General features: G+C 42.4%; 1 protein-coding gene across 1 annotated transcript in view; it reads right to left on the reverse strand.

Moving 5' to 3' along the window:
- Nucleotides 1-11,134: 11,134 nt before the first annotated feature.
- Nucleotides 11,135-27,672, reverse strand: part of RYR2 (ryanodine receptor 2) — a gene marked incomplete at both ends in the record, with an annotated part of 554,680 nt that continues 538,142 nt past the window's right edge. Inside the window, 6 exons of the mRNA XM_080717126.1 lie at nucleotides 11,135-11,230; nucleotides 12,371-12,422; nucleotides 13,310-13,410; nucleotides 16,064-16,128; nucleotides 17,819-17,975; nucleotides 25,311-25,445. Of these exons, the coding sequence (XP_080573252.1) occupies nucleotides 11,135-11,230; nucleotides 12,371-12,422; nucleotides 13,310-13,410; nucleotides 16,064-16,128; nucleotides 17,819-17,975; nucleotides 25,311-25,445 (606 nt within the window). The remainder of the gene's footprint in view (nucleotides 11,231-12,370; nucleotides 12,423-13,309; nucleotides 13,411-16,063; nucleotides 16,129-17,818; nucleotides 17,976-25,310; nucleotides 25,446-27,672) is intronic.

Consider the following 27,672-nt stretch of genomic DNA (forward strand, 5'->3'; position numbering starts at 1 on the left):
CAACATTAAGGAGATGTCTTGATGTTATAAAGCCTTGGGGAAGCTTTCTCATAGCTTACATACATGTTAAAGTTAAATATAAAATGTCCCCTAAAGGGCTCATTTATTAATGTTGGAGATGATGTAATTGAATCATAGAGGTTGTAATCCCAGCAGTGGATGAATCCATTGAAATGGATTTGTGTGGGTGATGACCCAGGCCAGTAGGGTGTGGCTAGAGAGGCTGGATCCCTGGGTGGGCTGCCTTAAGTCCCTTCATCCCCCCAAAACATTGCCTTCACCTCCAAGCTAATGGACACTGTGTGTTGTCTGGAAAGAAAACAGTAACTCCCCAGCCCACAGAAATGAGAACTACTTACCAAGTAAAATGCAGGCACCTGGTCATAGTTTTCAGACTGATTTCTTCACCCCTGAGGACTTTTGCAGGAAGAATGAAGAACACAAAAACAACTCCAGTGGGATCTTAGCCCCAAAAGATGAAGTCTAAAGCCTAAAAACCCCTCCAATGGATAACAATTTCTAGAAGAGATTTAGAAATCAGAGCAAAGTTGATGTCCCAGATGACACCATGGAATGTCAGCAGGGGTGTGAGAAATAGAAAAATAGAAACAACAGTCATCAAGAGACTATGTCACTGAAACCCAAGGTTTGAGTAGAGGACCCAATATTGGAGGTAAGGCAAAAAATTAGAAAGGAACATTTGTAAGGCTGATCACCTTTAGAGAGAACAGGAAGCAAAGACATAAGAAATGAGTAAGATAGACACACAAAGAAACAATGGCAGGTGGTTGTGGTGATGCATGCCTATAATCCTAGTACTTGGAGCCATCTGAGACAGGAGGATCACAGGTTCAAGGCCAACCTCAACAACTTATCAAGGCACCATTTCAAATAAAACTTAAAAACAGCTGGGGATGTAGTTCAAAGGAAGGTTCCCTGGTTCAACACTCAGAAGAAAGAAAGAAGGAAGGAAGGAAGGAAGGAAATAAAATGAAAAATAAAATAGAGATGATGTACAGCCTGGAAGTATAATGCCCCGGGTTAAATCTCTAGTACCACATCATAAAAGTAACAACAACAACAACAATAGTAATAGAAGTAATAAAAATAAAATTGAAAGTACAACTTGGCCAATACATGCTGTATTCAACCTCAACCAGAAGAAATACTGTCCATCTTCATTTAGGTGTCTACTTTAATTAAGCAGATAAGTTGTCTCAACTGGTGCAGCAGAGTTGCAGGATAACTATATTGGGTAAACATGCTGTGCTGATTCATACCAGAGGTGGCCTCGAGCAGACCTCACAAACACTCTGCTGACACATGCTTGCTGCCTCCTTTGCTGAACCCCAGGGAGACCCCAGCTTGAGATGCCAAGCCACTGTAGGCTTCACCCCTTTTCCTCTGTGTAGCTTTTGTTCCCTGGCTCTGATTACTCCTCTCAAGTCATGAGAAAGAGCATCAAATCCCCATTACCAATCCCTGTGCTTGGGAGGAAGAGACAGGAGGATCACAAAGGTTCAATCCCAGCATCAGTGGCTTAAGAGATTCTGTTTCCAAATTAAAAAGTATAAAAATAAATCTGGGAGTGTAACCCAGAGGTAGAAGGGTTTCCAGAAACCCCAATACCACCAAAAAAAAAAAAAAAAAAAAAATCCCATTACCAAAGCAAACATGCTTTCAGCACCATGGAAAGTTCCACCGACCCACCACTACCCTAAAGGAAAAAGCATCAGGATGCAAGGCGTTATGCAGTGGCCCAAAGCAGATTAGACCAAGATCTACCCAACGGGTAGTACTTTGCAAGAGGGCCAAAGTCAACCATAAGATGTTTTTTAAGACAGAGTCTGAAATTTCACTCATATAATGAATTCAAATGGCAAAAGTCATTTGTTTGTTTAACACATATTTATTGAGCATCTATAGCAATAAGCTTAAGTAGTTTAACCCTTGTGAAATAAAATCAGAACCAGGCAGCAACGCTGAATTTCAGGTCATCACCTTCTAATGAAAACATACAAAAGAGAATTGTTTTACAAAATGTTATTTTAAGCCAGGCATGGTGGCACATGGTGGCCCTATAATCCCAGTACTTGAGAGGCTGAGACAGGAGGATTGCAAGCTTATGTAGAGCCTCACCAAGTGCTGGAACTCTCAGCAACCTAGTAAGACCCCCTTTCAAAATAAAAACTTAAAAAGTCTGGAGGTATAGCTCAGGGATAGAATTTCCAGCACCACACTAAAAAATTATTTTAAAATCATACAGGGCCAAGCGTAGTAGCATGCGCTTGTAATCCCTGCATTTGAGAGGTGGAGTCTGAAGGATCTCGGTTCGCAGACAGCCTCAGCTACTTAGCAAGCCCCTTCACAACTCAGTAAGATCCTGTTTCAAAATTAAGAATAAAAAATAGGGCTGCAGGTGTAACTCAAAGGTACAATTCCCCTGGGTGTTATCCCAGTACCTCAAAAAAAAATCCATACAAATTATTTCTGGTGGTATGGTAGGCTTGTGGTTTTTAATCATCCTGCCCAGAAGAAACAAATACAAATATAAAATATTAAAACCAACTTTGGTTTAAATGAGCTTTTTTATTAAAGTCTAGCTCATATACACAAAAACCTGCAAATAACTGTGTGGTTCAATTATCACAAAATAAACATATCTGCATAGCAACACTCAGACGAAGGTAACACTACAGGCTTTCAAAAGCAAGCCTGTGCCTCTTCCCAGTGCTGAGCCCTTCCTCCCCAGTCGATTGTAAACCACTGGCTCTTCAGCGCGCTCAGAATCACACCATATTTACTTTGAGTCTGACTTCTTTTACTCATGTGTGAGTTTCACCTTAGAATTGTTGGTCCATTCACTCAACAGCGTAGAGTAATCCATGGTCCAAATAAAGCCCAGAAATATAGAATATGCCCATCTGCTCAACTGTTGAAGCATTGTTTTCTTCAGTGTTTAGCTGTAATGGATAGTGCATCTATGAAAATAAAAATGCACGTATATTTGGTGCATGCATGTATACTTGAGTGTGTAGTTACTAGTAAACTTTCTGGGTCACGCAGCATACATATGATGTTTACTAGTGCCATATGATAAACTTATTAAAAGCCTTCGATGAGTTGGCAAAAAAGGAAGAAATATTAAGAGAAAAGATGCCTTCTTCCTTTAATCCAATTTAGAGTGACAAAGAGGAAAAACTGAAATGCTGGGACGTCAGGTTGCAGATAAAGGGATCAGTGTGAATCTATGGATTTCAGTCTATAAAGTATAAATGTAAATCAAAGTGTGAATTTTCATGGTCTAAACATGTATCTTAGCTTGGTCTACTGACAGTTTTGTTATTGGTTTATTGTAATCATACATCTTAATGGGGTACAAGAGAGTAGAGGCATACATGCACACACTCAACCCGTATGTCTTCTGTTCATTTTTATTGCCTGACTCCAACATCCAGAATAAACTTGACTAGAAGGAACTGGAGAAAACATTGGTTTTGTAGATGCTGTTATCTGGTAGAGGGGGTTCCTCTTTTTATCATGAAATTTTAACCTTCTATTTTTTCTATATTTGTTCATTTTTGTGTTTTGCTTATTTTTACAGTGAAGTACCTATCCACTGTCAGTTTATTTTCCTCTGTATTACTTTGAAGATTTTTTTGGTTATCTTTATTTTTTTTCTATGTCTTCAAACTCACTAGTCTTTTCCTCTACCGTCCAAACTTGTGCGCCCCATCCTGTGTAGTGTTCATCTCACTCACTGCATTCTTGTGTTTGTTTTCTAGCACGACAAATGACCATGAGTCTATCATCTGAGAACAATGCTCCTTTATTGCCTCATAGTTCAGCTTGGTGGAAGTTGACTCTAGACATTGTGTCTTCAGAGTTGGACTGGGGATGCCAGAAAGGCTCTGCTCCTTCTGGTGGCTCCAGGAAAGAATATGCTTCTACTTTATTCCTGTGATTGGCAGAGTTTAGTTTCACGAAGCTGTGTGATGGAGGTCTCTGGTTACTTGCTGCCTCCTTGCCTAGGCACGGGAAAAGGGGATTGAATGGTACAAGGAGGTGGGATAACATAAAGGCAAATGGAAAATCTGTAGCTTGAATCTAAAAGCCGCATTTAACGCCCACCCACTATCACAGTCCAGCTCAGCTTGGACATGCCACACAGCATTGGGAAGCCAGGGAGCATAGAACTGGGATTCCTGGGGGGCAGTGCTCACCCCAGGCCACAAGCCATCTGCAGTGGGAAGAAGCGGTGTCCAGCAGGCTCCACCCTTCTGAGAGCTGCCCTCCTGCACCTTGCCACCCTCTGAGAAGCCCCAGCTACCAGGAGTATTCAGTCAGAGTCAGCAGGGAGGTGACTGACAACCAATCAATCTACAAAGAGACAAGCTCACCCGCCATTGTCTCACTATAAAGTTTCTTATAAAAGAGACCCCATCCCCAAGTGGTCTCTGCCTCTCCCTTCCCGCTGGTTTGATTTTCTCATGAGATGGTGCCCACCTGTTCTCTGAATGTCTGTCTTTGTACCCCTTTGAATAAGGCTGTCCATAACCCTACTCCTATCCTGGGAATTCCTTTCCATTCAGGGTCCATAATATGACAATCCTCATCTTGTACTCCCTGTCTTTAACCCTGAGTTCCATTAGAAAAATCATAATAAAAAGTAGAAATCAAGAATATGGTATTTCATTCATTTGATTCCTGTAAACATGAGTTATGGTATAGAAAGAGAAAAAATGTTAAGTCTTTTATCTGGGGCCTTGTACCCAGGGACGTTCTAACTCTGAGCTATATCCCCAACCCTGCTTTTCTAAAATTCAAAACAGGGTCTAGGTTAGTGAGGCCGGCCTTGAACCTGAGTCCCTCTTGTATCACCCTAAGAGTTGGGATTATAGACATGTACTCCCATGACTGGCTTCCTAAAGTTTTATGCCACTGATCTGCAAACACACCCCCTTATGGCCAGGCGTGGTGGCGCACGCTTGTAATCCCTGCGCTTGGGAGGCGGAGACAGGAGGATCAGCAGGTTCGAAGCCAGCCACACTGGCGTAAGAGACCCTGTTTCAAAAATACAAAAATAGGTCTGGGAGTGTAGCCCAGAGGTAGAAGGGCTTCCAGGAACCCCAGTACCACCAAAACAAACAAAAAAAACCCTTATAAAAAGCAAACACCCCAAATGGTTTTCATAAAAGGCAACTATGATTCTAGTTCCCAAGCTCCATTCTTAAGGGCTCTCCACTATAACCAGTATGAAAAGAGCTCCTTTATTATACCAATGTTCGTGTCCTCTCTCTCTCTCTCTCTCTCTCTCTCTCTCTCTCTCTCTCTCTCTCTCTCTCTCTCTCTCTCTCTCTCTCTCTCTCTCTCTCTCACACACACACACACACACACACACACACACCAAAGATCAGACCCAAGATATTCCACCTCTGAGATACCGCCAGACCTATTTTATTTTGAAGCAAGATTGGTCTCACTAGGTTGCAGAAGGCCTTAAGTTGCTGAGGTGGAGTTACAAGTATGGAATTCTTTTCTCTTTCCTCCCACTGGGGATTGGACCCAGTACATTCTACCTCTGAGCCACACCGCCAGCCCTATTTTACTATTTTGAAACAGGGTAGTATAAGTTGCAGAAGACCCTAAGTTTCTGAGGCTAGCCACAAAACTACAATCCTCTTGTCTCAGCCTTCCAAGTACTAGGATTACAAGCATGCACTACCGTGCCCAGCTATATTTTTTATGCATTTAGTCTTTAGAATTACCTCACAATTAGCCTCCCTGATATTTTTATGTGCAGGCAATCATTTCAGAATGTATATCCTTTAAACAAAAAGAGGTTCTCCCAGTTTGCCCTACTGGTAAAAAAAAAAAAAAAATTAAAAACGATTTTCTTCTACCTGTATATAAATACAGGAAAAAATAAAAAGACTGACAACAATCTGTCTTTGATTTTATTCATTCACAATGTAATATCTTGCTGAAGGTTTTCTCTCATTAATCTTGGTGTAAAAGAGAAACCTCATACCTTGATCATAGTACTACAAACTCAAGTGGTCATTTGCAGTTTCTCTGACAACTAAAAGTATAAACATCTCAGCTCGGCGTGGTGGCACACACTTGTAATCCCCGTGCTTGGGAGGCAGAGACAGGAGGATCACGCAGGTTTGAAGCCAGCCACTCTGGCTGGAGACCCTGTTTACAAATATAAAAATAGGTCTGGGAGTGTAGCCCTGAGGTAGAAGGGTTTCCAGGAACCCCAGTATCACCAAAAAAAAAAAAAAAGTGTAAACATCTCAAGGTATTGACGACTCTTATTCCAAAAGTTCCTTTCTGTTCACCTTCTGCCACTTGTTCTCCCAGAAGTCCTCGGTCCTATTTCATACCCCGGTGAGATGACAAAATCCCCAGTTTCTTACAACCTTAAGTTACATATATATGCACATGGGGTTCACACACACACACACACAAATATTTTTTACTAATCTGTCATTTGCCAGTCTAACTTGCAGGCCTTAGAACACTGTACACATAACAGGGTAGAGAAAAAGTTGTCCTCCTAACATGGGCCAAAAAGGCAAATCAATTCCTCCTCTTTTATTAAAGCACCACTGGCAGATACTCCACCACATAAGATTCTTTCAAACCAGTCCTCATTAATGATGTCCAAAACCTTGAAGAAAAATCTAGGAACCAAAATTATTTGAATTATGAGTATTTCAGCTGAAACTGCATCTTTTTAGCCACACAAGAAAAAATAGCAGTGAATACTGATATTTCACCAAAAACTTTGGTAACTGTTTTCCTGTTTCTTGTCCCTTAGGTCATAATGAACCTAGTTTTTCAAATCATTCTGTTTGCAAGAAAAACAAGAACCTTATTTCTTTGAAAATATCCAAAGCTTTCCCACTGACCATTAGCGACCTGAGCCATGACACTTAGCCTTCCTGGGTGGTCCATCAGAAACTTGACCACTCACGTCCTCTGCACTCTAATATCCTGGGAATGCTGGAAAGCCATCTATGTGGGGATGCGAGTGTCACTGCCTCTTGTTCCTGTACTGGGTTGTGATAAGCAGCTTGTGAGCCAGGCATGGCGGTGTACACTTGCAATCCCAGTACTTGGGAGGCTGAGACAAGAGGAACACAGGGTCAATGCCTGGCTTCAGCAACTTAGTGACACGTTTCAAAATAAAGATGTAAATTAGGGCTGGGGGTGTGGCTCAGCGGAAGAATGTTCCTGTGTTCCATCCCTAGTACCACAAAATTAAAAGTTCTGTGATGAGGAGGTGAAACTTCAAGGATTTACTCGGTCATATGTTTTCTACTTATATTAGCCACAGGATTAGGGCATAATTTCAGATGATGACGACACCAAACTTGGCCCCATTAAGGATATGTGTTATTAGTATTCACAAACATTAACAAACCCAGGAACCATCCAGGCACAGGTATCAAAACCAAAATTTCTTTCCCAGCTCCCACCACAAACGTGTAGGGTATCAGGCTAAACAAAGGTGATAGGGAGGCCACTCTCCTCACAGCACAATTAGGTATTTTTTAAACAACTTGTGGAAACATCTAACTTCCCTTGCCTTTCCAAGTCAAGCTGACATGAATTCCATGCTTGGAATTCTGCTTTAAACAAGGCATTTGCCACTAACTGTCCCATGGAGTCCTTAACAGAAATGGTGCCATATTGGCAAATTCACCTTAAAAATGGAAGCTTAAAAAATTGAAATATTTTCCCAAGAAAGGGAGAGAGTGAAAACTTTTTTTTTTTCTGTACTGGGGATGGGACCCAGGGACATTGTACCTTCATGCTACATCCCCAGCCCTATTTATTTTGAAACAGGGTATGAGTTGCAAAGGGCTTAAGTATCTGAGGCGGTCCATGAACTGCGATCCTGTCTCAGCCTCCCAAATGCTGGGATTACAAGCGTGCGCCACCACACCGGGCAATGTCCAATTTCTTGAGATATGATTTGTACAATCAGGCCTAAACTGTTCATTACAATATGACATCTCAATGATTCTTTTGTAGGGCTGAGAAAAAAAAAACCCTGCCTCCTGTGTATAAAGAATGATCGCCCACCGATTGTGGGGTGCACACCTGTAAGATCAATATTTGGGGAGCTGAGGCAGAGGATCACAGGTCTGAAGCCCCAACCTCAGCAACATAGCAAGGCCATTAGCATCTGATAAACCGCTTCCAAATAAGTAAAATAGGGCTAGGGGTATAGTTAGAGGTCTACCTGGGATTGACCCTGGGTTCAATCTCCAGTCACACTCACACACACAATGATTTTTGGATTAATGGATTATCCAAGGAGCATCATTTAGACACTTGAGCCCTGAGTGCCTCTGGAACACCTTAATATTGAACATTGACCTATTTTCATGGAGTAGATTCAAAAGTTGTTTCCAGGGGGGAAATTATATTAGAGCCATAGATGAAGAAAGAAGAGCAGAAGGAGTCCTGCATGTGTTGAATCTGAGATAAGGAATCACCAGAGTCCCTGATGTTAACGTTTGCATATTGGCGTAATACAACATTTTTCAAAGGATTACATTTCTTGAATTTGGGTCAGGAAGCCTCAAGTTAGGTCAGAAAGTGGAGAGCCAGTTGTGCCCGAGATTGAAACATTCTCTGGGGGATTAGTGGTGCTAACAGAAGGCCTCTCCCTGGAGAGACCTCCAAGAGGGAAGCAAAGGGGTGTCCTGTTCCATCTGTCAATGATGACCTGGGAAGTGCATGGCCCCCTCAGGGGTCCTCGCTGCCCACTGCTTCTGGTCTTTCCCTTCAATACTGAGATGGATGAGAAGCCCACCAGCCAAGGGCAGCGTCCCGTCAAGATCCTAGCCTTTTCCCTACTTCCCAAGACTTCAAGGCTGGGAGCAATCAGACAGGGCTGTGAACAAGAACTTGCGAAATCTAGGAATGCAAAGGCTTCCTTCATCTCTTACCTGTCTCATTGTTCTGCACCAACTATGACGTGGGCATTATAAACGGAGGACCTGTCTCCGTGGGGCCTCACGTCCCGGAGAGAGACTTGCTCCTCTCGCTGTCGGACAGTCCCTCTGCTGTGCGGCCAAGGGCAATGTGCTCTTTGACATTGTATGGAGCTGACATGGTTTATTTTATTCAGACTCCATAGAGCCTAAGATCGCTTCACTGCGGAGGCCTGGCAATTATTCCCGTGGTATTGCCAAATTTATTCCTTTCCCCAAATAAAAGTGGTAGCAAAAGACAAACGCGGAACCCAGGGACCAGGGGATGGGAACCGTGATGGTCGATTTTAACATGGCAGACGGCGGGCGCCTCACCAGGACCCACCGCAGTTTTGGGCACGCAGCAAGTGCTCACAGTTGGTATCGGAATGTTTAATACACCACTTACTAATGTGCAATTCCCTTTCCTACTCAGCTGGATAATGGCTCCCTACTCATTAGGCACAAGCAAGGGTTAAACAAAAAAGGGCCTTGTAAAATGGGGGTGCATACACATTGAACAACTGGAAAGGTGACTTTTTGCTCAGAGGATTATCCCCACAATAGAAATGACAAGGTCATCAACTACCTGATAGCCCTGGGGCTCCCTAATCACAAATACTTCAAAACCCGCTAAACTGCCCTGAGCTTGAATTGTGTCAAAGGGCTCAGCAGAGCATTGGTGACTGTCCTGTGCCCACTCCAAGCGAAAAGCACACTGTTTTATGGGTCCCAGCTTTAAGTGCAATGGAAGAAAACAAAAACAAAGGATGAGAAAGTTAGTTAAATAGTTTAATCAGAGCACTTTTACAATTCTAAAATTAACAAGCAGACTCGTAATAAAAGAGCTCCAATGTTTGCAAAATGACCTCGCTTCCATTCTGAATCTGTCTTTTTAACTGTAAAGGTTAGCCTTACATTTAAAAGGACTCAAAATGGAAAAAAAAATAAAGAAATGGAGTGATCTGTATCCTCTTCGACGTTTTGTGGTGCAAATGGTGGAATCCCTGAATGGATATTGCTTCAGCTTTGATATTTAAAAAAAGGCCGGGTAGGAAGTCCTTCATAGACACTGGTCACAGGTGGCTAAAAGAAAAACCCATAACTACTTGCCGAGTTCGTAATGGAGCACGTCGTAGGTGGATGACACCGGCTTCAAATAGACAAGTAAGCCCACGACATTTTATTACTATGATTATAATTATCAAGGAAGTTCGTTCATGTTGACCAATGGGCTTCTGAAGGTTTTCTTGGTTTGTTTAAACTTGCATAATAAACATGCAATGAATTATTTTCCTCGAAAGTATAATTTTTTGCAGTCTTTTTGTTTCCATACAAAGATTTCATAAAGTTGCAATGTTTTATCAGAGCATTACCAAAATAAGAAGTGGAGCAGACAGGGAAGGTAAAAGTCAAACAGCGGCTGGATGAGAAGAACTTCCTTCCGTCCTGAGACACACCACCCATCTTTTTGAAAATGTGAAAACAAAGAGCGTTCCTTACCCTCCCCCACCAAAGAAATAAAAATGACAAAAAAATCAATCTAAATAAAAGAAGGTCGACATAAACAAAATATTTTTTTTTGTTTCATGCACATCATCTCCTGCATAGCTCAACCCACGTATAGTAAGGCACTATTTCCCTTCGCAAGTGGTGTCCACAGCAATCTGTTAAGTGCTACAGTGCTCTGTGACCCTTAGACGGTTCCTTTCGAAATGGTGAAATAAAGAGGTTTGGTGAATGTGGCGTCCACGTCTGGCTGTGACGGTCCGAGGCTCAATAGGTTTCTGGGACCCTCGGGTGCAGCAGCCTACACGTGTTACAATGGAGAGTGTCTGTAATGGTTTCTTCCCACAGTCCCTACAACTGTAGGTTAATCTTCAGTATTTCTCAAAGAAAAACACACGAGGTGGGGGAAAAACAGTCAAGTCAGATCTTTAGAGACTGAACTTAGATGCTTCCAGAAAACACCAGGAAGCTTGCTATTCATAAAATCAGCAAGTTTTTTCTGAGAGAGAGGAAGAGAGGGAGGGAGGGAGGGAGGGAAGGAGAGAGGGAAGGAGAGAGGGAGGATATGAGTGAGAATGGGATGAGAAAAGGGAAGAGGAGAAGAAAGTTGCTTTTGGTTTTTAGAGGTGATTTTAGTTTAGTTGGTCTTCATACTGTTTCCGGAAACAATCCCCCGCTGGGAAAAATTCCCAGCACCTCTCTTGATACATCTTCCAGACATAAGATTCCTGTAAAAGCAAAGGAAATGTATTGACATCATCCCCAAAGTCAGTGTGTTAACACAAAGATTAATAGAGAAAGCTCGACTTTGTTGATAGATCTCATGTCATTGGAGAAATCCAAATTTACTTCTCCCTCCGTCCTTTTTATGGTACTAGATATTGAACTCAGGAATTCTCCTCTGAGCTTTAACACAGTTCTTTTCTTTTTAATTTGAAACAGCATCTTGCTAAGTTTCTGATGCTGTCTTTTAACCTACAATCCAGTCTCAGCCTCCAAGGACTGGAATTCTAGGTGTGTGCCATCATGTCAGGCATCAAATTTATTTTCAAATTAACTTATACCAGACCTTATTTCTAGTAATATACAAATGATCAACTTTCATCTTAATAATAATAAAATATAGCTATGGTAGCATGTGTTTTTGAGAGTTTTTTTTTTAAATACTGTTATTGTTAATTGTATCCTGTGTGTGTGTGTGTGTGTGTGTTTCTAAGAATGGAACCCAGAAGCATACTACCTCTGAGCTATATACCTAGCCCTATTTTCTTTTTTATTTTGAAACAGGGTCCCACTAAGCTGCAGAGAGTCTTGCTAAGTTGCTGAAGCTGGTCACAAACCTGTGATCCTCCTGTCTCAGCCTCCCAAGTATTGAGAGATTCCAGGTGTGCACCACCACGCCTAGCTATATCCTCTTCAAATTTAAACTATTAGCAATTTGTGGGAAGTAGTCATGAAAGGGGTCCTTTAAACAGTTTGATAACCTAAACTGTATAACATTAAGTAATGTTTAGCTAACCATAATATAAGTGTAAGTCGAAGTTCATTTGAAATCCTTGGCCATCCGATGAATAAATCAAGGTCATCATAATTAAGAATACTCAAAATTCTTACAATGGGGGCATCAAACACAAACCCCCAGCATTTTCTGTTACCCAGAAGCTTATCTTAATAGGTGACATTAGACTTGTACTTTTCCAGAGAAATCTTTAGCACACTTATCAGAAATAACAGGTATTTTATATCAAGATACCCCAAATAATAATACCTGGAAGTAATTCCTCCACTGTTTAAACCACACATTTTCTTCTAGCATGTAGAATTTCTCTATTATTTCTGAATACGATATAAAGTGACATTTTACTCACCTGCCCTGTGTGTTCTGTTTCATCTTTGTTTATGAGATACATCAGAAAAAACCTACAAATACAGAAAGATCAGGAGTAGACTTGTGAAAATATACGATATAAACAGATAGGAAATATTTTTATATATCATATGTTGCACTCATTATGTAGGCGCAGAGAAAATGGCATATATATATATATATATATATATATATATATATATATATATATACACACACACACACACATATTATTTCTTCTTTTTTGGAAAATTACAGTGTACTGGAAAGAATCAACAATGTTTTCTGACTTGAATTCTCTGAGACAATATTGTACCCCGTTAGAAGCATGCACACTTTTGTCAGAATCAAATCACTGATAGATTTCACTGAAAACGAGTTTTGTAAGACACCCCTATTTTCCAATCTGTCCAATTGAGTAGAGTTCAACCATTTTTCCTACATTATCCTCCATCACATATGAGTTTACTAATATTGCATCAGAAACTAAGAAAAGCATTTTTATAAAACTATAGTTTTTGGTTAGTGCCAAGTAATGGCCAGATTTCTACACAAAGAAAAAATGTAAATTTTTAATTCAGTTTCCAATAGTGCCTAAAGATTCTGTAAGTTCTCAGAATCTTAAGATTCTCATAACTCTAGGAAGCATCCACAGGATTCTGCTTGAAAGGCAGAACAAAGTCAAGACTCCCCAAGAGGCTCTGTCCCCAGTGTCCACTCTTCCACTCCATGTCCTAGAAACTCTCCTTCACAGAAAGAGCTGCCACTTCATTTCCTAAGCCCATCTCCGCCAGTGGGAAGAGAACCACTTCTTTCTGATGGTCTCTCAAAGTTTCTGAGCAACTGGGAAGGTAAGACACCTCCCTCTGCTTTATCTGAGATTCATGGGCTGAGAGGAAATGGGGCATTGGGAGGAGGAACATCCCAGATGAGTACTCACAGGTAATTGGCCAAGTTGTGCTCCTGCAGAGTATGGGTTTCAAAACCATGTGGCACTGTGTCAAAGTAGTCATTGCCTATTCCACAGATGAAGCACTTGGTCTGGAAAAGAGAGAAATAACCAGCAGAGAGTTCACAAAGCAAAACATAACGCATCACTTAGGGGTAAGAGAACTGGTTTGCTCAATGTCCATCGAAGGTCATCACATGGCGGTCATGCCACATCCCTTGTTATGGTTAGATATAGAATGTCCTCTGCAAAGGTCATGTTCAAAGTTGACGGAACTAAGTAATGAGAGTTGCAGTCTCATCAGTGGATAAATAAATCCATTGTCATGGATTTACTGAGTGGTAACATAGGCAGGTAAAGCATGGCTACAGAGGTAAGTCCCTGGGAGTGGCTTTGAGGACTTTTTTTTTTTCCTAAAAATCCCCTTATTTGCTGACTCTCTTGCTTCCAGCCTCCACGAAGTAAGAGCAGAGCCCTTGCTCCCTCCCTCTCACCACCATGCCTTGAGATCCACAGACCCTGGCATCACATGGACTGAACCCAGAATCTCCCCCAAATGAGCAAATGCACCTTCCTTCTCCATGTTGTGTGGTCAGTCATTCGGGATCATTGCTGTGAGAATGTAGACTAAGCCCCGAATATACACTGAACCATGTCACAGCTATATTTTATCATTAGCTTAATTAAGTGGCACAAGTGTCGGTAGTGGATGCCACAGATGCGGAGCTCAGAATATTGATGACTAAGAAGCAATGCTGCCTTCTTTTGAAAATTATGTACATGTGTCCAGGCTCAGCCATCACTCCTGTCCATGACACTGTCTAACGTTATCTAGGCACGATGAACGGTAGGTTAACCTAAAACCACAATCTCATTATGTGGGTGAACAAAGACTGACAACTAAGAGAGTAAAGACACACGTCATTTTTCTCTGGAGAGGGCTAAATCTAATACCAAGCTCTGAGAATTCCATCAAAGACTCAGCAAGGGTCAGCTGTGGCCAGAGGCAGGGCTAGGTACAGACAACCAAGGAACGTGTGCTGGGAACAGCTCTCCAGTCCAGGCGCCTGGTTCTTCAGCTTCTCCCTCCTCTGGACCACACCCCTCATTGTGCAGAGCGTAGAGGAGCACCTGCTTAGGACTGCTATGCAGATCTGGTGCACACACAACCCCAGGAGAAGCAGACCCTCCATCTTCTGATTAGCATTTTGAAATTAGAATTATTAGGCACCAAATCAAACACAAGCAATGGTTATTATCCCGAGATTCGGAAGCTCCTCTTTCCCTGACCAATTAGATGCTGTTTAATTCCATTTGAAGCATGTCTATGATGCTTTGGGTTCTGAGGCCTGGGATCAAGAAAATGGTGATCATTTATAAATGTCATCCTGTCTCCTTGATCAACAACTGCGACCACATTCAGGCTCCGAGAGAACTCTCAGGTCTTTATTTTTCTCTTGGTACTGGGGACTGAACCCATAGGCACTCTACCCCCAAGTCACACACCCAGCCCTTTTAATTCTTTTGTTTTGAAGCAGGGTCTCCATGGGTTACTGAGAGTCTCACTACTTGCTGACATTCTTGGACCCGTGATCCTCCTGTCTTGGCCCCCAAGTACTGGGATTACAGGCATGAGTCACCATGCCCGGCAACAATCAGGTCTTTATAGGGCTCAGTTGGATGCCTCTTAAGCACAAGCCACACTGTCAGCTCTACCAGGAACCTGCTCTCCTCAGAGAAGCTGGACCCCCATGCCTCTGTCTGGCAGCTCATTTCTGAAGCCCCAGTATCCCCTTGCCCTCTCCACCTCCTTCTGTATCAGGCCACTCATCAAGTTCTTCTCTCTCCGGCTTCAAGTATACCTTGAGTCCCTGTCCTTCCTGCGTCCTCGGTGACGTTTCTTTAGCCAAACCCTCATCATCAGCATCTGGAGAAAGTGAAAGCCTCCTTCCCAGCAGCCTCCATCCTGCCTCTGGTGTGGCAAGTTTCTAGGCCATCCCCCATGCTTTCTGTGTATGTATGTTCCTATTGCTCTATACATCATTGTGATGTATAAGTATGGTATGCCAATAGAAGCACATTAAAAATAAAATGTAAACGCTATCATCTTGCCTCTCTGGTTAACAACTGTAGAAAAAAAAAAAACTATCTTGTGTCCCAAGTCCTGTGGATTAAACCATAAGTTTCTCAAACGAGTTATTACTAGACTCTTCCCACACTGGCCTTCCTCTGTATTCTATCTCTAGAACAATTTATGCTCTCAAGAAAACAAATGCATATCCAGGTTCCTTAAATCAGAGTTGTGATGACATGACTTCTCAGATGAGGAAATTCTCAGAATCCAATATGGACGCAAATGGTATCTCTGGAGATGGACATGGCAGAGCCAGGGGATGGGAAGGAGGTTGTCTGAACTCCTTCCTGTTTCTCCCCCTTCCTCCAAGGACTTGCCACTCTGCCTTGTAACCACTGTGGACTTACCTTGTGATGGACTGATAGCTGGGGACGTATGGTCTCCCCACTTTAAGGGGCAGGGCGGTGCAACATTATTGTCTGCTTGCAACTGGAGAACACTGAGTCGCAGCCTAGCCCACAGTTGGAGCACACACATTACCGGAACCAAAAGCAGGTCACTGAAACCACACACGATGTGGGGCTCCCTCCTCCATTCCCAGCTCTCTTGATATAATCAGTAAAGAAGAAACACCCACTGCAGAAACAACCGAGTCACAGGGAGAGACTCACCTCCATGTCTTCCTTGACTTGTTCCTGCTGGTCTCTCAACTCTCCAAAGGCATCAATAATTAAACCTAGTGTTAAACACAGACATCATTTACGTTCCCCGTCCACCAGAGAATGGTTATCTTCACAGCCCCTTGTCCCTCCCTTCCCATGGAAGGGGAAACGTACCACCATGTGTCAAGGTGCTTGACACACGGTGGAAATGCAAGCTCGCTTGTTGATACTCGGCCTTCCAACCAGGCCAGTGAAACTCTCTTGGGAAAAAAGCGTATGACATGTCGCTACCAGAGCACACGCTCAGCCAGAGAAGCATCTCAAAATGAACTGACAGAGCAGGGGAACTGCAAATTGCTTTGGCACATACGGATGGCCTGTCACTACCTCCTTGGTGCTGAAAGAGAGCAACTGAGCCTCCTGATTTTGAAGCATAGAAACCCCACTAGGAAAAATTTCAAGTATGCATTTGGAAATAAAGGCACCATAATAACAACAACAACCAAAAAAAATGGTGAGCACATGACTTTAAATCATTTTTCCCCACAGGGCTCTCACAGACTCTAGAGTTTTATATCAAGGGCAGCAACCAGAGACCACGTTGGGCTGTTTCGTTTTAGCCTCTTTCCTGTTGATACCTATCAGCTCTGTCCTTTCTCCTAGGTGTTTTGTTGTGTGTTTGGTTTTTACTTTATCCTCCTACGAAATATTCCTGTTACTACATACAGATGGATGTATATATTAACAAACCAGGAATCGCTTAAGCCCATCCAGGGACTTTGTAAAAGTAGTTCCTGTTTTTTGGCTAGTGGAACTTAAAAGGTAATGTCACGCCGGATGTGGTGGTGCACGCTTGTAATCTCTGTGCTTGGAAGGCGGAGACAGGAGGATTGTGCAGGTTCGAAGCCAGCTGCGCTGGCTTAAGAGACCCTGTTTCCAAATAAAGTATAAAATAGGTCAGGGAGCATAGCCTGGAGGTAGACGGGCTTCCAGGAATCCCTGTACCACCAAAAAAAAAAAAAGTAATGTCACATTTACATATGTTTATTTCATTAGGGGAGAAAAATCACATCCTATGTTATCTTAAAGTAAAAGAAAGAACCCCTGGGTCAATGTAGCCCCCTAAGGGAGGGCTCTGGATTCAGATGTCCTGGTTAGGATACAGACCCCAGCCGGAGCACTGGAGCCACGCTGCTCAGACTCACCGAGGCTGTTTCTTTCCAGGTGAAGACTGGGTAACATTACCATCCCCAAAATGTATCTAAAGGGTAAAATGGTTTAATGAAGGTGCCTGCCATGCAGTGACCAATCAACAGGACAGTTCTGTGGTTGTTTATGTTGTCCTAATTATGTGTCAGGCACAGTCTTAGGTATTTGAATGCCATTTTTTTTTAAACCTTCAACAACTACACACAGGGATCGGAAATTCACATAACGCTCATGAGATAGAACCACAAGGCTAAGTGGCCCACGCTGAGTCCCCAAACCCATCAGGGCCAAGCCTGCCAAGCGGCAGGACTAGAACTCACACCAAGGAAAGCATTCTTCCCATTGTTATTCGAAGGGAGATGAAAGAAACCCCTTTCCCATCTCAGAATCTGTCTGCTTCATTTTTCCCTCCTTAGATTTCACTAGGAAGAAATCCTTAAAAGTCTTGTATGGCTTTTCCAGAAAGAGCGCAGCACTTACTTACCCCACCACGAGGAGCAGGTGCCTCAAATCCCAAGTGTCCCTGAGCTGGGAATCCTTGAGGAGGTGGCTTACCTTGAATGATGGCCAGGAGGATGACGATCACAAAGAAGAAGAAAGTGATGTCAAAGATGATGCGGTAGATCTCATACTCATCTCCCGCCGGGTCCTCAATCTCATCTCCGATGCCCCCTCCGGCTCGAACCCCCACGTACATGTGGAACATGTAGCACTGGAAAGACAGGCCACTGCTCGGAGGACGGCACCCACTCTACACCCGGCAAACCCGAAGTTCTTTCTCTAGTTCTGGATCCTCACTCTGGGGAGGACAAAGCTCTTGGTACTCTGGGCTGCCTCTTTCTGTTTTAATCCTTATCATCATGATGCCAACATATGGCTTCTATGTGTCACTTTTTTTTTATATATATACTTTTATTGGTGCATTGTAATGATATATTATACTGAGTTTTACAGTGATAGAAATAAACAGATAACTTGGACGGTTTTCTGCTGGGCCCTCACGCCACTCCTCCCTCTACTCTCCTACACACGATAGTGAGATTGGCATTCATTTTTTTATGTACATGGTATTATCAAAACTCCACAGTGCAGTCTTTGCTTTACACTCTGGTCTCACTTTGCAGATTAAGAATACTTTATCAGCCGGGCGTGGTGGCGCACGCTTGTAATCCCCGCGCTTGGGAGAGAGACAGGAGGATCGCGCAGGTTTGAAGCCAGCCGCACGCGCTGGCTTAGGAGACCCTGTTTCCAAATAAATATGTAAAAATAGGTCTGGGAGTGTAGCCTGGAGGTAGAAGGGCTTCCAGGAACCCCAGTACCACAAAAAAAAAGAATACTTTATCAATACCTTGGCTCAGAAGTTCTTAGAGTAAAAAGGTATCAGAGTCATGTTAAAATAGCAGACCTTTTAACATTAATCCTCCCCTCCACCTAGTACATAGGAATTAGGATGTGAAAAGAATTTTCTACTTTGATATCTAGGATTAAGAAGACAGAAGAGTAAGATGAGGAAGGAACATCAGCTCATTGATGAAGCTGTGTTATGGTTTGGGTTCAAAATATACCCCTAAAGCTGTGTTATAAGTTTGGTCCCCAGTGCAGGAAGAGTTGGAGGTGGGCCATGGCTAGAGAAAGTGTATCAGTGGGGGCTTAACCCTGAGGGCTACCTCTATCTGGCCAGCCTTTCCTTTTCCTCTTTCTCTCCCTCCCCACGTCCCTTCTAGCCACCATGAGCTATGTTTTCTTCTGCTATGTGGGCTGCCACCATGATGTTTCTGCTTCGGAGCTGAAAGACCATGGACTAAAACTCTGAAACCGTGAGCCCTAAACAAAGCTTTCTTCATCTAACTTGTGCTTGCCAGGTGCTTTGATCACAGCAATTAAAAAGCTCACTGAAACAGTGCCCTTCCATGGTTTCTCAGAGCTTTGTGCATGAAATTGTTAACAATGGATCTGTGGGAGAAAGACATTTTATTTTCACTGTCTACACCTGCATATGCTGCTTGAATTATTTACTACACATATTTCCTATATTTACTAGGAAAAAGTGTAGTTGCGTGCTTTTCTCTAGATCTTTGTCTCCATTCATGCTCAGAGGTGACGGGTGGAATCGACAGCTTTAACTACGCTCCCTTGTCCTCGAGTCGTAAGCCTCAAGGCATGCTTCTCATCACCCCATTTCCTGGCCTTCACCCTGTGTAGCTGGTAGTTTGGAATCCCCTTTTGTGGGCTGGAAACTCAATGAAGACAAGCCTCTTGCCTTTATTATGCAACTTCTCCAAATCAAGCTCTGTTCCCGGATCCTGACTCCCACAGAGGGCCATCCATCACGATATGCTCCCAGTCCCTGCCGTGAAGTGTCTCTGCTCTCCGTCCCTGCCTGTTTGAGGAAGTGTGTGAGGCAGCAGATGTGACTATCGTCAGTAAAATCCTCCCAACTCCTGCTGACTGAGACTTCTGGATTGTAATTTGGCTTCCCATAAAAAGTGTGTCAACTGGATACGCAAACTCTTCATGAGTAGTATGCTGGCATTCTGATTTATACAGCATCCATGTAAGTCTGGTGAATGTGAGTTTTCTCCCAAGAGAATGATTCACTTTTAGCCCCTAAATCACACAAAGGTGAAGACAAGACCATAGAATGAGACTTAATTACCAAGGCAAATGTGTTTCTTTCATGATCATTTTCTCTCTTCCCATTTCTTCCTCTTTCTCTCTCTCTCTCCCCCTTTGTACTGGAGATTGCACTGAAGGCCATTTTACCCCCACACTGCACATTATCCCTTTTTTATTTTGAAACAGTCTTGCTTGCTAGGCTGCTGAGGCTGGCCTTGAACTTGTGATCCTCATGTCTCAGTCTCCCAAGTATTGAAACTGCAGATGTATTCTATTATACCTGTTCCTCTCATATCTCTTATCAGCCATCCAATTGATTTTTCCTGGCAATAATCCTGTATCTCGCTGTTGACTTTCATTCTATGACAGTTCTTAGCATTTGGAGAAAGAAATTCCAGCATGGTGCAGTAGAACACTTAAGGCCATGCTGGAAAGAGCTAGCCTTGCAGATTTCATTATTTAGGCTTAAATAAAATACAAGCTTTGAAACGAACAAAATGGCCAATTCATCTGTGACTTTTTGACCCTGTTTTCTGTAACCTGCTCAGCGTAGACCCAGCACACAGATGGCTGCAGTCAGAGAAGTGAGGTGTGCGAAGGGATCTGCTACCAGGTGTGACAGGCTTTGAGCAACCAAATTCTTCTTTTGCTCTTGAAAATGAGAATTCCTCATCTACCTTTGTTTTTATAGAACCAGCCCAAATCTGGTAAAAAATAAATAAATAAAAGCCAAAAATAGGAAGAAGTAATTGTGTAATCCTTAAGAGACTCTGAATCATGAGTCAGGAAGGTGCCCAGCTCTACAAAAAAAATGGTAATAGGCAAATGGGAATTCTCAGGATTTTATATTCTTGGTGTTTTCTCTCCTTAGCCACCTCCTGGAAACTTCCTTTATGGGGTTCATTATCACGCTGCCTTCAAGAGTATTGGTAGAAATTTTTATGATACTTTTTATCTTGGACAAAAAAGAAGGATGAAGGAAAGCAAGGAGAGAGAGAGAGAGAAAGAGAGAGGGCAGGGAGGGAGGAGAGAGGAAAGAGAGAAATTGATTACTTGTTGGAAAGACTGGGTAGAAAGGAGAGAACAATGAATTAAGTCAGTCTAGAACCTATGCACTTAACTTCCCAGGAGTGTGCTCAGTTCCAAATCTCTACCTGAGCAGCCTTTTGCCCAATGCTGCCTGGTCTTGGCCCCCCATAGAGGCTCCTTGAGGGACGGGGTAGGCTGCCTGCCCTGTGGGCTTAGAGCTGACCTTCAGAGGTGAACACCCTTACGAACATGTCCGTTTTCTCTCCCAGCTTCTGAGACGCAATTGTCTTTTTACCCTGGAATTTGGATAAATTTCTACTTTTTCCTCCTACATTCTTGGAGAGGAGGTTCAAATTCTATCAGGACACTGCTGGTTTAATTAGATATTCAGACTCAAAAATAATAATCCAGAAAAAAAATTTTAAAAAGCTTTTGAGAGAATCATAGGGTGTGTAAATCTGTAGCAATAGTGCCACCTGCTGGGAGCCAGGGACCCAGGGTGAGCACTGGCCTGTGACAGGCTCCTCCTCTGCCCTGGGAGTGGCCTCAGGGCAGAGACCTTGGGGACACAGAGAAAACCCACACAATAGGACAGGAGAGAGGAACAGCATCCCCAGGTCACACAGAGACTCCAAGTAGCAGACAGGTGTCAGTCTATGAAAAGGAGTAGCTAAAGAGATGCTACAAAGAGCAAACTCTCCTTAGAGAACTGAATTAAAGCAACAGACCTGCCCATTTCCAGCTCTGCGCTCCTTTCTTGTGGGCACACTGGGCCTCTGCTTTGAAGGAGCAGATCCAGGTGCCTAGCAGCCCACTTCGCAAACAGACCACTCAGCCTAGGTGTCCACCAACAGATGCCTGGACTGCAAAATCATGTGGTAGACACACACAATGGAATTTTTCTCAGCCATAAAGAGGAACACAGTTATGTCATTTGCAGAAAAATGCACCGAGTTAGAGACTATGAGGCTAGGTGATATTAGTCGGTTTTGCAAAGTCCAGGTCATATGTTTCTCTCTCCTGTGTGTAAGCTAGAGAGAAGCTGGTAACAAAAGAGACCTCAGATGGAGGAGGAGACGCTCCAGTGCCGTGATGGAGTAGGTCTGAGGGGGAGACCTGATGAAAGAAATAGTTCAAAAATGCTTCATAAAGAAATAGTTCAAAAAGAAATATTCCAAAACACACACACACAAAACTACATCAATACCAATCGCAATCACATGTATGGGGAAGAGGAGGGAGCGGGGTAGGACACCAAGGGAAACATGCCGAGTACTATGTGCATGTAGGTCCCTATTACTCTGAACCTCGCTATGATGTATAGTTTCAATGCACCAATAAATTGTCTATAAAGATAAAGAGCACGGTGGTGAGTGATTCACTTACATTTTCTTGGCTTCTGAAGCAGATGCACATGGGCTAGTAAGAAGCCAACTGAAGGGGCAGTGTTTAGGCCCTAAGACTATAAGGTTAATCCCTGCAATGTGGCCTTCTGTGGAGGTCTTTTTACCAATGAGCAACTGGCCATGAGTTTGCACAAGGCCTCAGACTCCACAGACAGGGAGCAGCATTGCATCCTCTTGAAAGAGTCAGACCCAGCACACAGCAGGTGTCTAGGGACCGAGCTTTCTCTTGCTGGAAGAAAACCTCTGAGATGCAGCTTCATAATGGCCCCCCATTCTCACCCCAGTCAGCAGGATAAGCTTATTGCTACATGTAGACAGGTAGAAATCTAAAACAGAGATGGGTGTAGGTGGTGGGTCTCATGTATATTCTCAGAAAGCCCTCAAACAGAAGAAAACCCAGGTTCTAGTGAAGTCCAGCATTCAAACCATCAGGAAGCCTATTTCCTCATCCTCAAGATAAAGAGCTCCATCTTCTGGATTCATGAATAGTCCTGTGTCATTGGGCAAAGCCAGCCAAGCAAAGACTGTCATTTTCTTGCACAAAAAAAAAAAAAAAAAGCAATGGGACCACGTATTGCTCTAAGGGCCAAGATGAAGCTGCCCACGGGTACCGTGATTACAGCCTACATGGTTTCAAGATGACTAGGTGAGGACAGGGACACCAGGGCGGTGCAGAGGTGTCACTGTGGCATGATAAGGAACCAGTATTACAGATTATCCCCCTACCTAACACAGCCACCCACCTGACATCATCCCACCCCCAAAAGGCTCCAGCCAATCAGGTCTCCCTAGAAGCTTTCCCTAAACTTCTGAAAATTTCTTACGCAGTCTTTTCTTAGAAAATATTTTTAGGAAAAGAATGAACTAAGCAGAATTTCTCAAACAAGTGTTTAATATGCAAGGTTCTTAAAGATAGGAATGGCACTTAGTCCAGCCTTATCCTTGGCAAGTGCTTGGCATAAAACTATTGTCCAGTAAACATAAGTGTGAATATTTATTGCGGCACACTTTACAAGAGGCAAATTATGAAACAAATCCAGGTGTCTATCAACTGACAGTCAAAGAAAACGTGCTATATATGCAATAGAATTTTACCTGGCCAGAGAAGGACAAAATTGTGTCATTTGCGGGAAAATGGATGGAATTAGAGAGTATTATCATAAGTGAGACCAGCCAGTCTCAGAAAAGCAAGGATTGTATATTTTCCATATATGTGGATGGTAGAGAATAGGAAATAAAAGGGATATAAGATAAACAAGAGAAACCCGTGGACTAGTTCAAGATTTGAGGAGAGAGGAGAGGGAAGGGAGAGTCGAGAAAGAAAACAGTTCAAATAATGTTATGCCCATATATGAAGGTATCATTATCAACTTCACTAACACCTACAAGAAGGGAGGGAGAAAGCCAGTAGGGGAAATGCGAAAGGAAATCCACCAAGTGCTTTGTGCATGTATGTCTGTTATCACTTGGAACCACAGTACAATGTATAATTACAGAGCACCAATAAAAGCATAAAAGGTACCACTCAACAGCATATATATCAACCGAATCCAGATGCTCAAAAGCTTGGTTTCCCATCTGTGTCTATTTCCAAGGTTGGTAGCCATTTTTTCTCCTAGAAGCCTATCCATGGTGTCAATATCATTTATGTCATTTCATGATTGCAAAAGCCACCTTGCTTCTATTTCAGTTTCCATGAATACCGGAAAGCATTGCAAGACTCCATTCTGTTCTCTTGATTTGCCATTCTCCAGCACAAAACTGTCTTAATTATTAGTCTTTATGAGTAGTTCTCCCTCCTCACACTTTTGGGAGGTTTTGTTTTTTTTTTTTTTTTTTAACAGTAGTTTCAGGATCATCATATCAACCCCCTTTTCTTCTACCCACAACTTCAATTACATAAGAATTTCCACAAGTAGCTCCCTAAAGGACCTGTCGCTTCCCAGCAGTACCTATTTGTCTGATTCTCCCCTAAGAGCTCATGTCTGGTCACTTCTGATGAGTCATAACCAGGGAGGTGGGCTGTAGGCTAGAACAGCAACAGGATGCAAGATGATAACTCCAATGAACATCTGTTGGTTTTGAACACCAAGGTCAAAGCCGGGCGTGGTGGCGCACGCTTGTAATCCCCGCGCTTGGGAGGCTGAGACAGGAGGATCGGACAGGTTTGAAGCCAGCCTCAGCTACTGAGTGAGGCTCTCAGCAACTTAGTGAGACCCTGTTTCCAAATAAAATATAAAATAGGTCTCGGAGTATAAACCCAGAGGTAGAAAGCCTCTGGGTTTCACTCCCAGTACCACCAAAAAATAAAATAAAAAAGAAAACCAAGGCCAAAAAGGAGACTTAAGCCAAGATGCTTCATGTGGAAAAGGAAACTAGCAGTTTTATTAAGAGCTATATTTTTGGATTTTAGTAACTTCCATTTGTCATTTAAGCAAATAAGAAATTAAGACTTCAAAATGTTCTTTAGGAAGAAACTTTAGCTGTCATCTCGGGATATGAACAAGAGTGACATTACTTCTGGTTCTAACTATGTTATTTAGCTGCACTATTAATTACTGAGCTGGGAAGCAAATATGTAAAATTGACAGAAATGGTTATGTTCTGCTGAAATTGAAAATTGTTCTATCATCCATCCCATCTACCTACCTACCTACCTATATTAGGTACTGAGGATCAAACCCAGGGGTGTTCTACCTCCAAGCCATACTCCTGGACCTGTTTAATTTTTTATTTTGCAACAGGGTCTCACTAAGTTGAAGAGGCTGGCTTTGAATCTGTGATGCTCTGACTCAACTTCCCAAGCACTAGGATTACAAGTATGTGCCACCAACACCTGGAAAATTGTTGATTCTTTAAGGAGTCATTCAACTTTTTATTGGATTCCGTATTTTCTCTTCCACATGGTTAAAGGCTAAAAAAAAATGCACTTACTTAAGATTGAAGAAGTCAGGTAATATTTTTTGTTCATTTAAGCTCAATGCCCAAAAACTTACCGTTAGCATATCATCACATTTCATATCTGGTGTATCGCCATCTTCGCTTTTATTGTAGAATTTTCGGAAGAAATTGAATGCCACCACGGTATACAGGTATACAACAACAGCTAATAAGCCAACAGTTAATACAAGCTGGAAGGCAATGTAACATTGAACTTGTATTAGAGACACAGGACGAGAGATGGGCATATTTGACATTGGTGGGAGAGGGGTATACTAGTGAAGAAACAGCTGGATTTACTGACCAGATACTAAAAGCATCTGTGTTCTCACATCTCACCTTCCAGAGCCCCTGTGGAAAAATTTATTTACATATCTTTTTTAGTTTCTCAAGTTATTAGACCACTTTATGTAAAACCTGACTATTTAGCTGGCTGATAAAGGAATAATGTAGCTAGAGTGTGAAAAATTTAATTAATTTCATGTCCAAATCAAATTGGTAATATTGGTAAGCAGATTTAAATGCTCATGTTTTTTTAAGTATTGTTAGTAGACACTACATGACATTCTCTTCCTTTTTCATTTTCGTTGTACTAGAGATTGAATCTAAGGACATTCTACCCTTGAGTTACCACCTCAGCCATTTTTATTTATTTTTAAACATGGTCTCACTAAGTTGCCGAGGCTGCCTACATACTAGAGATCCAGTTTCAGCCGCTCGAGTTCTGTGATTACAAACATGTGCCACTGCACTCCGCTATATCACAGAAATACTAAACCTACAAAAATGAATTGCCTCTGTACATACTTTATTATGACACATTCCTCTATTCTTGACTCTAACTTTGTGGGGTTTTTTGGGGGGTGGTACTGGGGTTCCTGGAAACCCTTCCACCTCCGGACTACACTCCCAGTTCTATTTTTATACTTTTTAAATTTGGAAATGGTCTCTTAAGCCGGCATGGCTGGTTTCGAACCTGCGCAATCCTCCTGTCTCCACCTCCCAAACACGGGGATTATAAGCGTGCGCCACCGTGCCTGGCTTGTATTTTTTTTTTTTTTTAGTTACTATAAAATCACTTTATAACTGTTTTGAGAATGCATGCTCTCTTCATGGAGGGCTCAATTCCTTTCTATACGCAAAGCACAATGGCACTCAGCATTTTTGCACATTTTAACTGTTAGGCCTATTAAGGACCATAAAATCCTGCAAATTAAACTCCGATATTCAAAACGATAAACAAAAATAATCCCCACAGGAGCTCAGAAGCTGATTGAAAGTAGCAGCAGCCCTTTTGTGCAGAAATGCATGCTAGGTTGCTCACCTCCAGACCTTTACACAGAGTGGGGACTCGGAGAGGATCCCCAACTAGCGAATGACCGCAACTGACTTGCTACTGCGCCCACAACCTGCTCCGTATGTTATTGTCACACCCAGAGACAAGAGTAACATGTGCAATATGATGGATTTTAGAAAACTAAAGACCGCGATGAGGAAGTAAAAGTGTGGATCCAGTGCAAGTTTGTTGGAAGTAGCCTGGGCTTAGAATGTGCCAGGCTAGTAGACTCTGGAAAAGACAGGCTCTGTTAATCCAAACAAGGACCACAGAATGTGTTACCACCCAGTGGACACTTGAAAAATAGCAAACAAGTCAATAGATGCATGTTTCTGCCCTGAGTTTCATAGAAATAATTTAACATGGAACAACAGAGTCCCATGAGAACATGAGCTGATTTTCTGGCCCTAGAATAGTTTCTTTCCAAGTCAGTACAACGTTCTCACTTATAAAAACATTACCTTTATGTTCAATTTAAAATGGGAGAAAAGAGTATATGAATAGCCAGCTTTCACCCACATTAAAGCAAACTGAAGCATAGTCTGTCTTACTAGTAACATAACTAGCTGCATTAGGTTACTGCCACAGATTCTCATTCCCCATATTATCAAAGAGAGAAAATTGCATAGTGAGCAAAAAAAGGTTTTTTTAGTGATTAATTAGGTGCAGTTCCGAGGATTTCCACCAAAATGCTTTAAAAGGAGTACTTTTGTTTTCATTTTAAAACATAAATATGTAGAGATTTAGAAATATTTATCCACCATCACACAGCTAATAGGTCAAGCCAAGCTAAGAATATAGGTTTTAGGAGGCTCTACAACTACTAAGCCCTGTGGAATAGAAGAGAAAAGGTACAGACCCTCCCTCCAGGGAGGGGGGTGTTAAAAATTGTTCAGTGTTCTTTGAGGGCTGCTTTTATTTTGTTTTGACTTTTATATTTCTATTTTCTTTCCCCACCCCTTTGGTACAGGAGATTGAACCCAGGGGCATTCTACCTCCAGGATACACACCCTACCCTATTTTTATTAATTTACTCTCTATTTTGAAACAGGGTCTTGCTAGGTTACTGAGAATCTCTTTAA

Source organism: Muscardinus avellanarius (genome assembly GCF_963383645.1).
Source record: "Muscardinus avellanarius genome assembly, chromosome: 20".
In the NCBI taxonomy this organism is placed as follows: domain Eukaryota; kingdom Metazoa; phylum Chordata; class Mammalia; order Rodentia; family Gliridae; genus Muscardinus; species Muscardinus avellanarius.